This window comes from Mercenaria mercenaria, chromosome 5 (assembly GCF_021730395.1).
Source record: "Mercenaria mercenaria strain notata chromosome 5, MADL_Memer_1, whole genome shotgun sequence".
Lineage (NCBI taxonomy): Eukaryota > Metazoa > Mollusca > Bivalvia > Venerida > Veneridae > Mercenaria > Mercenaria mercenaria.
The window spans coordinates 33,347,020-33,364,450 of NC_069365.1; the positions used below are offsets into that span (position 1 = coordinate 33,347,020).

General features: G+C 34.4%; 1 protein-coding gene across 4 annotated transcripts; it reads left to right on the plus strand.

Annotated features, from left to right (window-relative positions):
* The first annotated feature begins 4,887 nt into the window (after positions 1-4,887).
* On the plus strand, positions 4,888-17,193 carry LOC123556820 (uncharacterized). Of its 4 annotated transcripts, none has more exons than XM_053543140.1 (11): positions 4,888-5,085; positions 5,674-5,731; positions 6,436-6,589; positions 6,775-7,072; positions 7,728-7,836; positions 8,080-8,204; positions 8,714-8,817; positions 9,310-9,438; positions 10,058-11,549; positions 12,101-12,282; positions 12,731-17,193. In XM_053543140.1, the coding sequence occupies exons 3-11, from the start codon at positions 6,437-6,439 to the stop codon at positions 13,019-13,021; spliced, it is 2,883 nt and encodes a 960-aa protein (XP_053399115.1). In that variant the 5' UTR covers positions 4,888-5,085; positions 5,674-5,731; position 6,436; the 3' UTR covers positions 13,022-17,193. The 4 variants fall into 4 exon arrangements, with proteins under 4 accessions (XP_053399115.1, XP_053399113.1, XP_053399114.1 ...); XM_053543138.1 differs by having other exon boundaries at positions 4,889-5,085; positions 5,394-5,731; XM_053543139.1 differs by having other exon boundaries at positions 4,889-5,085; positions 5,635-5,731.
* Positions 17,194-17,431: the final 238 nt, after the last annotated feature.

Genomic DNA, 17,431 nt, shown 5'->3' on the forward strand with positions numbered 1-17,431 from the left:
TGACACAAAAAGCTGGATCGATCCAAATGACACAAACTATTTGGAAACTGTCTTTAAACATACATAGTTTGAATGGTGCCATATGAATTGTAAATGAACATGCAGAAAGATATTTAATTGCAGTTACAGGGTTTTATTTGCTCAAGGTGAGCATAACTTTGACCTCTGACCTACTGACATCGAAACTGATAACAGTAGTCTGTTCTGGTCAAATCTGCATACTAAGTTTGTGATTCCTGAGCCGAAGCATTCTTCAGAGATCAACAAGAAACCGATTTGCAGCTCAAGATCACTACTACATTGACCTTTGACCTACCGACCTAACGGGCTTAAAAGCAATGGGGTCGTCTGCCAATCACGGCCATTTTGAGGTATCACCTGAAGCGATCAATTGGAAACCCATTTTAACCCATGTCACCGCGGCTTTGACTCTAGGGCAACTAACCTTAAAATCAACAGGATTCATCTGCTGATCACGACTAACACGTTCTTCACTTATCGACCAGAAACCAATATTCACCTCAAGTTCATGCATCCTTGACTTTGAATAACTAGCCTAGGAGTATCTTCTGATCACGACCAGTCTGCCTAGTACCAAGTATCAAGATCCTAGAATGAAGATATATTCAGTAATTGACGACAAACAGATGTTTAGTTCAGGCTTATCGCGACCTTTGCCTTCAGGTAACCGATCTTAAAATAATTTTGGTCATTTGTCAGTCAGGAACAATCTGCCTGCTAAGTGTGAGGCTCCTGAGTTGTACTCTGAGGTACCCAGTCGGAAACCGATTTTCATTCGCAATATCCCTGTAACCTTGAATTCAAGATCAGTATAGGTCATCTGTCTGTCACCATAAATCTACCTACCAAGTGCACACCCTATAAACGACTGTAGTCCCCTCTTCCTCTTGCGAGTGATCAAAACAATAAACTGACAGCTAAAAGTTAAAAAATAACATTTTAAAGTGACTGATTTGCTTTGAAGGTATGTATATTTACATTTTATTGGAAGCTGAACATGATTTGTTTCTGTATATAATGTGTTAGTCTGATGACAGGTAGAATTATAGCAAAAAAACTCGATTGGTCACTGATTTTGTCCAGAATTGTACATTGTCGGCGCCAAATGTACTTATTTTCTTGCTTGAAGAATGACCTACATGTAAATTTCACTGTTTCGTGGAAAAGTGAAAAAAAAGTCTTATTATAAGAAAGAAAGAAACAAATCTGAGCTCAGTAACTTTGTATAAAGTTAACTTTGAACTTTAAGTAGCACAAAAATACAACATATCTTCAAGTAAAGTCCCTTTAAACCGTGAATACGTTGATTCCGTTTTGGCTTCCTATGATGGTAGGTGATTGCATCCCTTAGCTGACTTCAGTGGATCACAAAAATCATCGTCTTTACGGTTTACGGCACAACCATGGGACAAAAGCTCTGCGCTGGGAAAATCACATCCAGGCGAGTGAAGACAAATGAACCTCGGGTATTGTAATTCCGGGTCGTGACAGCATCACCAGGTAAAAGTCGTCTGGTGGAAGAAGCTAAAATATGTAACATATGGTAAGCACCATAGCAAAACAAATAAGTAAGGGCATAAAACTGCTCCTTTGGGTACACAATACCTCCGTAGGCTCCCATAAATAATACGTGCTACTTATACAAAATATATGTGCTACTAAGTTCATACGTCACGTGATTAAAATACGTCACTTATTACTTCCATTATTTCTAAAATTACTAACACGTCTAAAGTTAAAGCATGGAAAAGATATGAAAAGTTTATGATGAAAAATTATAGATAAGGAAATGATAAACTGCAACTATTATTTACAATCAGAAATTAATACGATGCAATGCGAAATAAACGTAATACAAAAGCTAGCATTAATATAATATCAATTTGACGTGAATTCGTCTAATGTCGAAAGTGGTGTGCACTAGGCATATCTATTCCAGTCTATTTGTAGGGTAATGTCCCGCCAAATACTAAATTTCATGGGACTCACGGCTTATGCGTTTACTCTGACTATTTGCATTTTCACGGGAATCACGATATAGCCGGGAAATCTGACTACTTTGGCGCGGATTGAAATTTACAATTTAAGGCCCGTTATAGTGGTTTTGGGGATAAAAAATAAATTACTGAAGTTTATAAAACACCAACTTTCTTGTTACTGAACCGAACTTAATAAAATTTACATGGAAATTTAACTTTTGAAATACAGAAAAACATGAGAGATATTTTATGCGTAAAATCTGACATTTACCTCAATAACTAAAAAACTTACAAAAGATGATGCAATACCTGTATTTACACTACAGATACATTGAGGCCCGTATGTCAGTTTGTGACATATGTGTGTAAAACCAACACTGAATGCTTGCATGTTAACGACGCTGAAGCATTCAATTAATTATTTAATTAAGAAGGATAGCGAGTCACAGACACTCCGTCCCCACCCCAATGGATTAGTACAAGCATCGCACGAGGGGTTCGACATTAAATGACATTATAAACATGACGACTCATCAAAAGAGACAATTTTGTATGCATTTGTTTAAGTTTCATTTACGCCTTTAAAGGACATAAATCGCCTACAGTACTCGCAAGATGGAATACAGTATCACTTGCAAATACGCGTTCAGATCAAATATCAAAATTGGCAAGTCGGCATACAGTTAATGTTTTTACACAGATTAGATAAAAATCAATTTCATTCAAAAACGCAATAAATACGAAACATTTTATTTACATATATTTATGGAGTATGCATACATATTACAGAAAGCATCATGGATAATTGGATTACAATTCAATTTGGTATTTGATATTCATCAGTTTCGTGACTTGGTCGAGTGAATTTTCATGCAATGAGTGTGATCATTCAACATTTTGTAAACATTACCTTTCAGTTTCATCTATTATATCACCATATACACATATTTATGTTAGACTTATCGTTAAACTTTAATACACATACAGTGTAAAGCAAAATAATGAATTTGAAGACGGTTCTTACCTTTCGCGTGTCTGTTTATTGTTTTGATCACTCGCAAGAGGAAGAGGGGGGCTACAGTCGTTTATAGGGTGTGAGATTTCTGTGCTAAAACGTTCTTCAGTCACTGATCGAAAACCAGTTTTCACCTCAAGGTCACTGCGACCTTGACATTTCAATCTCAAATCAATACGAGTCATTTGCTGATAACGAACCAACCTTCCTACGAAGTTTAAGGCTGCTAAAGCGTTTTTCAGTTATCGATCGGAAACCAAGTGGACTGACGGACAGAAGGGCCCTCAGCGGCAATACAAATATATTTACGCCCCCAGCACCAGTTTAAACGAAACTGTATTATACATTAAAGCATTGAACGGACACCATAATCCGAGAAGACAACATGTAATAAAAACAAGTACGGAATGACATTTTTCAGTCTTCAGTCGATACTAAATGACTTAAAATGTCGTTTTATATGCTTCATAGAGTCTGTTAAAGGTTTAGAGTTGAATAAGCCTAAACTAGTCAACATAGCTTTGATGTAAAGTAAATTGGATTGGGATTCATCACTAATTCAGTAGAATTAAGTGGGTGTAGTATTCTACATGTGAATATAATATATGCATGTACATAATATTAATATTTGCTCATTACGATTACTAGGGTCATTGAAAAAGCAAAAATGACTGAAATGATAACAGACTCGCTCGTACTTAGATAGCCTAATGTGTTTTTACAACCACATTTTATTATTTACATCGACAGTTTTGTATTTTCTCTATGTAATGTTGCAAACGTTTGAACTGACGTTAAAATCATCAGCTAACGACTGCTGCTAGACTATCAACGCACAGTGCTCCCTCTCTACAACAACACCCTTTGGGAGACAGAAAATTTGGTCGTTGTTCGGAGGGAGTTGTTGTAGAGAGGTAAAATAAAGAACAATGAGCATATTTTGGAGACAGTAGCAAGTGTTGTTGCAAGGAGTGAATTGTTGTTCAGAGGGCCATTGTAGAGAGAGTATGTGTGTGTTCGGGTTTAACGTCTTTTTCAACAATTTTTCAGTCATATAAACGACGGTGTCTACTTGTAGCAGTGAGCACAATACCCAACTTTATAGTGCTGCCTCACTGGAATATCACGCCGTAGACACGTGACATGATACCCCACCCAGTCACATTATACTGACACCGGGCTGACCAGTCCTAGCACTACCCTCTTAATGCTGAGCGCCAAGCGAAGAAGCTACTAGTACCATTTTTACGTCTTTGATATGACGCGGCCGAGGATCGAACCCACGACCTCCCGCACTCGAAAGGGACACTCTACCACTAGGCTACCGAGCCGGTTAGAGAGGGAGCACTGTACTATCGTCGAATCAAAGCGGACTTCTGTGGTACTGCAACGATGAAACAAAAGAAATCATAGACAATCGAAGGATGTAATCTCTGAAATCAATGCTGCGCCTTTGGGGTAACAAGATAATTTTGAAACTAATATGCATTAGTTGTATAGAAAAAGCATCTGAACAATAAATAATTCTACTATAAAAGCATATAATAATATAATATACTTCGTCCTCGCAAAATAGAACGTTTTCGTGTTGTCCTGCACATGATTGTTTAAAGAAGAAGAAGGAACAAAAAAGAAAAAACAAACAAAACAACTCGGATTCTGTTAAAGAACCCATTTGATTTTATGCATTTGATTACCGCTATATGAATCAACATAACAAATATTTTTAAATCTTAGTATAATGGTTTATTAAACTAATCGATATCATCAAGGACACTGTATTAATTGTCAATATTTTATTCAACGTTTGCATGTTTATATCCGTATAATTAAAAATATGTCGTTTATTTCATATGAACAACAATAGGAAAGGAGTCATCGCTGCTTAGTGATAACCTATTGCTGTTTTGACGACGTCCGCGTGTAGTCAGGGAGAATGTTCCTTAGATGACTTCGCAGTTGTTCCGTCTGGTGAACAGAGTGGCCGGGAAGCTGATTTTAATGTTTAGTGTCGCAAAATATGTGCAAGTTATATTATAATCTTGTTTAGAAATGGAAAGGAAATATAAGGTAAATATAAAAGAAGAAGCTAATTTTTCGGTGTTCATGCGAAATGAACAACAAAACAGGATCGGCAAATTTTGCGCGATTCATGAATTTGCCGATCTTATTCATTTCGCATGAACAGCGAAAAAAAAATCATTTCATTTCTTAAATATAGGATATTCTATTCACTGCATTCAACGTGTTAAGGTTATTTTTCATAAACAAGGTTAGATCATATACCGATTGCATTACACTGTGTCGTCTTAAGTTACATATTTAAACTGTGAATGTCATTGTTAAACTTTATCGTATTTTGAATATTTTATAAACAGTACAAAAAGTCAATGTGTACATTACTCAAAACAAGATAAAACAGATAGTGTACTACATAGCGACATTTTACTGAATTTGAAGGACTACTTCCGCTTATCGACACTTTTTATGATGTATACTGTGTTTATATTATTGCATTAGTAGACAAGCGATACTTATTACTCGAAACTTCTCAAAGACCATTTGTTTATAGTTCACAATATGAAATGACAATAAAAATTAATTAGACAATACATTTAGTTTACATTATTGTATATTTCTGGACGTTATCCTGGAAAGATGATCGTGTTACATTTCACACCTATGAACCATTCATGGATTAGCTACTGCAGTGACGGTATGTATTGCTGCCTCTTATTTCTATTGCTCCTTCTTATTTAAATAAACATTGTTACCACATGTACTTGTATATATAAAAGAACGTTGAAAACAACATGAAAACAAAATAATTACACATTGGTTACTACATGTATATGTTAATTTCATCGTTTACTCATTTAAAACAGGGTTGTGTTTTGGTTCTTTACATGAATACTCAGTTTAATTTCATCTGTCAGTAGTTAGATATTAAAACAAGGTAAAAAGTCAAATGTCAAAGCCGCATTCCCCTAGCCCTACAACAGTGTGTGTATTTATAATGTAGAAACAAAGGAACAAATGCAGTGGAGCACCGTATTGGAACGGCAAGAAACTATATATGTAAAATATATTTTAAAAAATCCTGTTGAACCATATATTCATCTAGGCAATGCATTTGAAGAAGAAAGAACAATGAGCTTAGCACAATTAAAAGCCACATTAAAAGAAAATAGAGTTTTAACATAATTTTTGAGCGAACCTTTGCACCCTAAAACAAAACCACTTTAATAAGTCTCTAATCTCTATCAGTCTTTACAAAACTGATTATATGTTGGTGTAAAACCATGCTAATAAAATAGTTTTTGCATATGTGCAAGTATTCACGTCAGGTGACTCAAAAAAATTCCATTTAGGGTCTACAATATTATTACTAACGAGACAATGCATTTTATATGAACACAGAATGATAAAATACTACAAGATGATGGAAGTAGAACAACAGTTACCATGGGATGCAGCTATAGATGCTGAAGATGTAGAGGAAGGTTTTCAGGGGTTTTGGGAAGGCCTAAAACAGAAACTTGATGAAGAATTGACTCAAGCGGAACTTAAAAGGGTTTGTATGACAAGTCATTCAAACAAAATAATAGTTTATGACGAAAGTAATTTGTGTTAAGGGATAATTCAATTTTGTCGCATAGTTTAAATGAAGATGTGTCTATGCAGTGCTGTGTAAATGTCTCATGTCTCACATATAACATTCCAAATAATATTCATTAAAAAAACGATTTGTTTTTATAGGTTATACTTTTAATGAAAGACAAAATTGGAAAAGAAATTATGAACAGATCTGAGATTGAAAATCCTAGTGATCTTCTTAATGTACTCGAAAATAATATGCTGACTGAGGAGGCCTTGTCCACAGTTGAGCACGTTTTTAATATAATGGACCATCACCCTGAATACTCAGATAGAAGTTTTGGGCAAATAATCAGAGATTATATGATTGCAAGGAAACGATTTGGATGTCCAAACATTATTGGACGAGAACAAGAAATACATGATGCTATCAAAAGATTAGACAGTTCACGTTATAAAGGTATTGTGTATAAATTTTACCTACGATCCTGTTTGTGGTCCATGCTTGGGTTCATTTCAGAGAACCACATCACCCCTTTGTATCATGACTTATATGTATTTTGCATACTATAGTTGTTATTAGCATTCCTGTCATATTATTCTATACCCGTTTATATTTTCCAGTTCACGATTTGCTCTTGAAGCAAGTAACCCTCAGATATGTTTCCGTTTTTGATAAAAGAAAAGTATACCATTCCTTTACTGAACGGTTCAGCTAATGTAAAATTAAAGAGAAAAGCTGTTGATCGATTAAAATACCATTTTACGCAGTGTTATTCTTTGATACGTTTATGAAATCACTCATTTCGAGACCATGGTGATTATTAGGTCGCTCCCCTCTGAAAGGCTTTTCTTAACAAGGAAACATAGCAAAGAATAAAACGTAATTAATCATTGTTTAATACAATATGAGATATATTTGCGCTTGTACCCAGCCTGTTGGTTCGTTCAATATCGGTTTTCACCTTAGTACTTGTCTAAATGTATCTTCATATTGTGCAGGGCAATGTAAATAAATTTCAAATATAATTATATTTCATTTCTTTAATACGTTTTTTTTTTAATTTTAAATAGTAAAATTTAATTTAATACCGTACTTACTTTATCAATACAAGGTATATGGATTCATGGAAATGGAGGTCTTGGAAAAACATTACTAGCAAATGAAATATGTGCAAGACTCTTGTATTCACGTAACAGAAAAATTATTTCCGTTGATCTAAAGTAAGTAGAATTTGATTGTTCTATTGTTAGTTAAAGACCATATCTTTTGCATACAATTATTAATACACGTATATTAACCTGCTATAGTTTTAGCTACTGTCAAACGTTCAGTAGACGCTGGTTGTCGTTTTTCCTCGAACTACAAAACTACTTAAACGAGTTTGATGATAAAAGCATTATAAAAAGTGCCTAATGCGGCTTTGATAATCACACATACTGGTTATCTTTGTATGACCATTTTAGGCAAGTGACGAGCACTGGCGACTTTTTACGAAGACTTCTAGCCAACTTCACGGTGTATATAATTCCATCCGATACAGAAAGTTTGACGAACGAACTTTTACACCACCTTAAGACCATTTCAAAAGGTACGGGCTTTCATTTGACTGCATTTAGATTTTGGATGATAATATCAAGGCAATTAAACTTCTAATGTTGCCTAACATGTATATGCATACGTTTTGAAATTGTTACTTGCATATGTTGGAAAAACGTTGAATGTAATATGTATTAATTCTTTTAACGCACAAGAAAGAGCATAATGGATCATACTTAAGTAGTAACTTCCTACAAACTTGTTTGCTTCCAATGTTTGCATTTGATGCATGGTTTTGAGAGCGTAGTTGGAGATTCCCGCACTCTAACAAGCACACGTGTTCGACTATATTACTATACATCTGATACATGGTTTGGAAAGCGCATTTGGAGTTTCCCGCACTCCAACAAGCTCACGTGTACGACTATATTTCTTCATATCTGAGCTTTATTCACATGCACAAAATTGAAATTTTAAAAAAGGAATTATAAAAAATGTTTGTTTTGAATCTTTCTGTTTTTATTCAAAAGACGTTTTGTTTTTTCTTTTCACATATACTAGACACATGTATATTACTGGATAACATAGAAGACGTATTTCAGTCTAACAGAGAAGAAGTTCTTCACATTTTACGAAGATGCCTTGATAGTCCAGCATACATGCCAGTAAAACACCTTTTTAACAAATTATTTCTTCTTTGTTTTTTTACTAATGTCATAACTGTAAATCTCAATATTTAAATGTCACAAATATATAACCCTAGCAGGTTATTCCAGCCAAGAGTTTAGAAACACCTCTTAAGATAGCATGTAACAATAACTTCTAGATATCTCATTTTGCCCGCTTATTTTAAATCCATAATACCTTGAATTGTTGTTTTGTAAAAATATATTGGTTTACCAGATAGGCCAGTCAGTAAGTATAAACATGAAAATATTATTTGACGGACAAAATGTTATTTGAAATTAGGGATATGTAGCACACTCGCATGTTTGCCAATAACAATATTACTAGAGTGTCCGTGCAAGTTTATTTCTTGTTTGTCTTTGCGTATTCATAAGTCAGACCTTTTATCATATTATATATTAGTCTATCATCTTATATGATAGTTTCAAGTTTACAACGCACTAGCGTAAATATTTTCTATCCATTTATAGATTAAATGGATTGCGACATCCAGAATGGCAATCGGAGCTGATACTGAAATCAAGGGAATGGAACAAGTAGAACTGCTACCACTCGAGAGAAAAAGCGCGGAGACATTGTTGAAGCTTTCATTACGGCCAGTATGTATTTAATATCAAATTAATGATTATTTACCATCAGAGATGTAAAATTATACAGGTTTCTTTAAGGCCCGTGCAATACAAATCTGTAATAGAATGCCGCTAAAGACTGACCTAAGCGATGGGGGTTGTTGCACTTTTCATAACTTATCTTATCATACTTTCCTTTGTTGCATTACATGTTTTCCAAAAGAACATTCTAAAAACAAAGAGAAATATTAAACAGGGAATGCCACGCACCAAAAGCGCAGCCTCCTCAAAACGAACCCCCCAGCACGCAAACGCGTGCACCACACACACACACACACACACACACACACACTCAAAGCTTACACATCAGGACAAAACGAACAACACACACACACACACACTCAAAGCCAACACATAAGGACAAGACGAACAATAAGCATACGCACACGCGCGCACACCATTTTATCTACATCACAACAGCATTTTAATAATACTTTCCATGCATTTTATTTTCGAACCGGTGCTAGGGGGAGGGAGATGATACACGTTCCATTACCTCTCATGAAAATACTAAATCCAAGCTTTTATTAATTTGCTTAGTTTAATTGTATGATTTTAAACGATTTCTTATTGATTTTATCATGTTCAGATTGAGTTAACAGAAAAACAATGCCAAACACTTCTTGACATAACTGGCGAAGTTCCACTTGCCATTCGGCTGTTGGCATCTACTGTGAAGTCGTGGGAGCCACAGAATGTCTCTGACGACATGCTGAAGTCATTTTGCAATGCACAACTGCAGAACGTAATGAAGGGATGTATTGAGTATTCGTATAAGTCTCTGAAAGAATCGGAGAAGCAACAACTTCGTTTGTTATCTGTTGTGGAAACATCTCAGTTCGGCACTGAGATAGTGAAAGCTGTACTAGAAATTGAAGAAGAAGAAACACTTTCCTTGATGATGAAACTAACTAATCGACAGATTATTCAAAGAGTATATACCGGACAAAAGGATATGCAATATTGCCTCCATCCTTTGATATTCGAATATGTACATAATCTTCCGAAGTACGACCGATTCTCCGAGCAGGCCCAAAACAATTTTTGTAAGCATATGCTTCAACGGATGGAACCATACATAGCAAATGTAGATAGAAACTACGCGGAGGCAGTCTCGAAAATTTCAACCGATAGGCCATTATTGAAAGTTTTGTTCCACGTTCTTTCTAAGCGGGAGAATGATGAAAACGATTTACTTTCGGCAAATAAAAATAGATATCTGAGTAAGCTGCAAGAGATTCTTCAAATGACACGCTTAGAAAAGGAGCAACTTTACAAAAAAATAACTGAACAAATGAAATCTAATGGTAGACAACACTCATTTGTGTTTTGGAAACTTGAAGAAATACGGATGATGGTGGACTGTGGACTGTTTTCTAAGGCAGAAGAAGAAATTTCCATTCTTGAGACCACACTTTTTAATGAGATAAGTGAAGACGATACTAGTGTAGATCTAAAAGGGCGTTTCTGGTACGTCAGAGGACGACTTTGCCGTTGTAAACAGGAAAAACAACTTCATACAGCTATCGAATGTTTTAAGAAGTCGCTGGATATCTATCAGAAGATACAAAATGTCCCTGAGGCTGCGATTGCTTTAAATGCTATTGGAAACGCTTACTTTGACTCGGGGGACTATGACAACGCGTTGCTTTATCATAACGAAGCCGCGGATAGGTTACGAAAATTTTCTTCCGGCAATATACATCCAGATATAGCAGTGTATGAATTTAACGTTGGTACCATATATCTGGCAAAGGCACGTCAAGAAATTTCAATTTATAAATGTGTCACTGAAGATGCAAGCAAATACTTCAAACAAGCCCTTAAAATATTCGAAGATTCTATGGCTAAAGATGTCCAAATGGGAGCAGATGGAATGCCAAGATATGGTAATAAGCTGTCTGAGAAAGCAAAGGCTTTGTTTTATCTGAAACAGTTTAAAGCAGCAATAAGTGATATGAAAAGATCGCTTGAAATAAAAATAGCTCCGTTCAAAACACCTGATCGGAATATAACATTAGCATACTACAATACAGGGAGGACATTTCTACTTTGGCGTGAGGAAGTAAAAACTGATGCAGGTATGGATGTTTGTATACATGTATTTTCTTCCGTTTTAAAATCTGAGTTACTGTTGATACACTAATCCAAAACAGCGATTATCTAGCATTTCGACTTTATTTTGGAAGATTCAGATATAAACTACTAGTATACATAATTCTAAAGGTCTCCGATGATGGTTATATAATCTTTTTCAATCTTTAGGTGTCTTGAATAAGGTCATTACTGTGACCAGAAACATGTAATTTCACATTCACAGATAAAGACGAAATTGACCTTTTTCTACATGGTATCAAAACTGCTGCCATTAATAACGTTAGATACCAATTCAAAAGTGTTCAAATGTTTAAAAGTTCCTATTACATCCCTCTGAATTGTTTTAGAATGATGCATAATACCTATGGATCTATCTTCTATTAAAAGAAAAGTCAAGGTAGCCAGGAAGATCAACAGTATTTCGTTGATATTCAAAAATGCAAATTTTCTTGTTTTGCGAATAATTACTCTTAAGATTATATTCATATTCATTCATATGGTTATGTTTCTGAGGTAAATATTATTAAATTTACAGAAAATGCAAAATTGTTGTTGAAAGAAGCTGTACTTTGCTTCCGGCATGCAGAGGAAGAAATAAGATCTGACGGTAGAGCCAGTTTAACTGGAAGGGATAAGTCCAGATTCATTTCTTTGTATAAGCAGATTGCGAATGAAGTGAAGAAAGACGAAGCGAAAATCATAAAATTGTTTTGTGAGGTAATTTCTGGTGACATGTGAAGAAAAACGACTTTAATGAATATATATCCATTCATAAACAACTTTGGAGACATCATAAAACAAAGTACTAGTAAAACATCTATATTTACCGTTCAGTTATGTCTCATTCTACGTTACCTCAGGGTATCCTGGAGTATACTTAATCAACGCTTGTGAAGCTGAAATAGTAATCTTTCAAAATGGTCGCTTCGGACAAATGTCAAGAAATTAAATACATTGTTTAAGAATGTGTTAAACAATTTATTGAAGATAGTGTGAAATATTAAAATAAATGTAATATATTTACAGTCTGATTGTTCATATATGGTATACTAGTAAAGTATACCAGTGAGTTGCATCTAAGATGTACTTCAAGTGTCGGCAATAAAACTTAATTCATGTAATGTAAAATGATGGAAATTATAACTTGTTTTCTCTTTTCCGACAGCGTTTTGAAAGAGGTGTAACATTTGATTCGTCGGCATCATCAGAATCATCCACCAGCTCGGAAACAGCAAGCCCATCAAGACAGGAAAATTCTGACACAGATGAGGGTATACAAAGTGATGACAACATCAATGATGGGGCGGCAGTCTCTTTCGCCGGAATTTCAAGTGTAGAAACACAGAAAACAGAGGCTATGCAGTTCGAGCAAGATTTTTTCTCTAAAATAAACACGCAGTTGACAGGTTCTGAAATAAGAAAGAGGAGACGTTCTTCTTCTTCTGAGTCAGACTGATTAATATAGTTTGGAAGCACGGCTTCATATCACTTCTTTATCCTTAGTGTTTTAGATGAAAATTGTTACGAAAATCAGATTTTGTGAAATCTATTCACACAATAGCCTAGTGATAGAGCTTGATATTGCTTCTTAAGTATATTTAGTTTAGTCAAACATATTATTATAAAAAGAACATTTTGAACTTGTATTATTGCAAGTACAATTTCGTTTAATTTTGCGAGTTACTCTGTCAGTCTTGTTTAAAGAGTTTTAAATATATAATATATTTAGGTTTCATCATCCAGGTGGATATTTATTTATGATACTGGTGCATTAAGAAATATAAGGATTTATTTATTACATTTCTGCAGTAAGAACTTTAAGAATCTATTTATTATATCTTCGAAATAAGAAATACATGTATAAGGATTTAACCATATTAATATTAAAACGGTTTACCCAAATACGTAAGAAGTCGTGCTAAATCGAGTCTCATCCCCCTACCCACCCCCTGCTCAATAAGTAATGAACAGTATGTAACATATAACCGAAAATACAAAATGGAAAACGGTTTTAAACAAGAACATTTGGATTTTGAAGTATGTTTAATCATGATCCGATGTCATATTCTGATCACAGAATGTCAAGTGCGGTTATCTGTGTGGGAAACGCAATTTAAATCTCAGTAATTCTCTTCTTTGTGTGACGTATCAAGCATTAAGGTGTAGATGATCAAGCCGCTGCGTGTACTGAAACTGTTTACACAAAAATCACCGTAACTTTACATTGAACAATTTCATTTGGTACGCGTTTGCAATGTCATGATATGATTCTTGTTTACACAGACTGAATTAATGTGCTTCGTTTGCGTAATATCATAACAAAATGTTTAAAAGGAGTAAGAAAATAATATTTGAAATTTTATGTAGAAAGGGTAGTGACGCAGAATCTGTAAGGCTCGTCTTTCATTTTTTGTTTTTAGTGTTGTTTTTTGAGAGGAGGGGGAGGAGGGTGTTGTTGTTTTGTTGTTATTGTTGCTGTTGTTTTGGAGTTGTTTGTTTTTGTTTTTTTTTTGGGGGGGGGGGGGGTGTGAAATATTTATAGAACTGTGTCATGTGTCGCATAGTGCGAGTGCATTAAACTGTATTACTTTGAATTGGGAGCAAAATGTTTATTGCTGCTCTTTTGGAGCAAATGTTACATATTTTAATTTCTTTATTATGCTCCCATATGTCTGCATTGTTGTAATATTTTTCCCGCCATAACATTAACTACATGATTTCCACAATTTTCATGTGGGCAACATAATAAATTGTGATTATCATATAATTCATGCTTTTCATGATATTTTTTATATGAAAATACTCCAACTAATCTCATGGTTTTCCCTTCCCGCCATTTGACGTATACATATTATAAATGCCATTGAAGTTGGTTATTGTTTTTAAGATATTCTGCTGACGCATGATACGGACTTCATTGTATTCACTGTCGTATTTTACAGAATTTATAATTAAAGGTACATAGTCAAATATTATATTACTTATTTAGGTTCTTAAAATATTCATAGAGAGACGAAATATGATTATTAATAAGCTGATAACATTGACAATAAAAGGTAAAACCCATGAAATTATTGCGGGTTGCATGAAGGTAGAGCAAATTTATCGCGCAATTAACACCATAAACAATATAAAAAGGAAATGGTAAAACTAACGTGTTCATATTATTAAAAAAACTGGTTTTCTTCGTATAATGTGTGTCCATACATTTTCAATAGCCTTCATACCATATTTCCGCGCCCATATATGGTATATGCGTGGTGTACTTATCCCATGAAAAACCGCAAGATATGTTGAATAAATTTACACCGATTAATATTACTCCCGGATGGGATCTTGGAATTTAAGTCATATCGAAACAACAATAAACTTAAAATGATAAAAACGTTAAATGTATAAAATTTCATAAGACTTAAATAATACTTCCTTTCTTAGAAGAAAATTTTATTTGTAAATATTACACGTTGATACAAAAATCGGGAAGGGTTTACGAAGTAAATACCGTATTTTTCAACTGCATACATATCCGTTTTAATGATTTATCTCAGTGCGATATATCTCTAAAAAAGTACATATGCATTTTCAATAAGATGTAAACAATTATGGAAATAATCAGATATTACTTTGGCAATACTTATTGGACCTTTGTTCTCGTAGGTTTCGTGAGACATTTGTTAGCAACATATTGTAATTTCATATCGCTTCCATAAGTTAATATATCATATTTTTATGTATGTAAAAGATAAATCATAAAGTAACTTACATTATAATAATAAACGTGTGATAGTCTAAAACAACAAGTAAGAAAGCATGGAGACGTTACGGTAAAATAGATCAGTTTGAGTCGTATAAAGCAGTAAGAAATGAATACAATTTTGAAATCAATCGTCAAAAGAGAAACACACTCAGTGAAAAGATAGAGAACGCTAAAGATAATTCCAAGACTCTGTACGAATTAGTATTTGAACTAACTAGTACCGAATCTGAAGATCCATTTTCTCAAGGAGAGTCTATTATTTATTTGGGCGAAGAATTCGCTGACATTTTCATGGAAAAATCTCAAAAATACGTCAGTTCCTAAGTGAATACCAAAACTTTAAACCTCAAGTACTTAAGGTACAACATTTAGACAAATTTCCTGAAATGGTTGAAGATGAAGTGAAAAAACTCATCAGTTAATTGAATACTACCTCTTCAAAGCTAGATATTTTACCAACACGTTTTCTGAAATCCCATGAAGACGAACTTCTCCCTAGTATCACTAAATTGGTAAATCTCTCATTGCAATAAGGTGTTTTCCTGTGAAATACAAACAAGCTCTTGTTAGACCTTTGCTAAAAAAACAGGTTTTGAACTAGAGCTTTCCAACTATCGTCCTGTGAGTTTCTGTCAAAACTTATTGTGAAAGCTGTTCTTTACAGATTAAACAAACATGTAAATCTAAAAGGTATTTTGCCTAAGAAACAGTTTGCATATAGAAAATATCAATCCTGTGAACCTACGCTGCTTCGGTTGGTTAATGATCTTGTAAGTGGTACGGAGAAACAGGAAGTCACGACCCTTATTGCAATTGACTAAAGTGCGGCATTTGACACTGTCGACGACGACATTCTGCTAGATGTCCAGCTCTTCAATGGATAGACTCCTACTTAAGGCCTCGTACTTGTAAGGTTAATGTAAACAATATATATTCATCGGACCGCCAGCTTGAATGTAGTGTGTCCCAAGGCAGTTGCCTTGGACCTTTGCTTATCTAACCTATGCTGGAACTCTTTTTTGATGTCATTCCCAATTACATATCAGTCTACAGTTTTGCTGAATTTTTTACAAATTCGATTAACATTGCTGGTGATGATATCAATTAGATATCTTGGTGCATTTCTTGAAGAAACCTTGAACTTTAAAGAACATGTAAACCACAAATGTCGTACAGCCATGTTGAATTACCTACAAATTGAGAACATCCAAAAATATTTAACCAAAGCAGCCACTGAAATTTGTTTTGTCTCTAGTTATTACACATCTGGATTACTGCAATGTCATACTGTATGGTGTAGCTAAAGGAATGGTGCGTAAGATACGAGGTATTCAAAACATATGTGCAAAACTGGTCCCTAACAGGAGGAAATTAAGCAGTACAGACTTACATTCGTTGCCGATGAAAGCAAGGATTGAGTTTAAGATACTTTCTTTCATGTATAGTTGGCAAAACACCTATGTATTTAACAGAACTGCTTACAGTGTATGTTCCTAGTAGATAAGGTTTGAAATCTGAATGTCGTTATGTTGTTCCAAACAACAAGTGCAAAACATTTAATGGCAGAAATTTCTGTACTATTGGTCCAAAACTGTGGAATGAACTGCCTTTAGCATTACGCAAAAGTAAATCATTTGATATATTCAAAATAAACTTAAGACACTGTATTTTAGAGCATTCATGGCATTGTTTTAAATTTTTTGATAATTGTTTTATATGCGATAACAGCAGTTGTTAGTTTTTTTTATTTTATGTGAGTTTTACATTTCATTATTAATATTTTCAGGTTTGTTAAGTTGAATGTACAACGCCATTGAATATGTCATTTTATAGAAATAGTCGTTTAATCAAATAAATCAGTTTCAGTTTTAGTTTCTATTGAGTATGTCAAAATAGTTAGTCCCTTGACCCCTTGAGTATGTTACGAAGGTAAACTAATGTCAGCTTTGGGAATAGTTTTTGTGGTGAGTTCTTGTAGTTTTGATTGTCATCCTTCATTTATGCGAGGTGATATACCGGTATATCCTATTAATACAGCACAGCCGCAACAACAAACCAACAGTATAAACATGGTTAGCTCTTTGCCAGTGCCGCAATAATGCGCCAGTT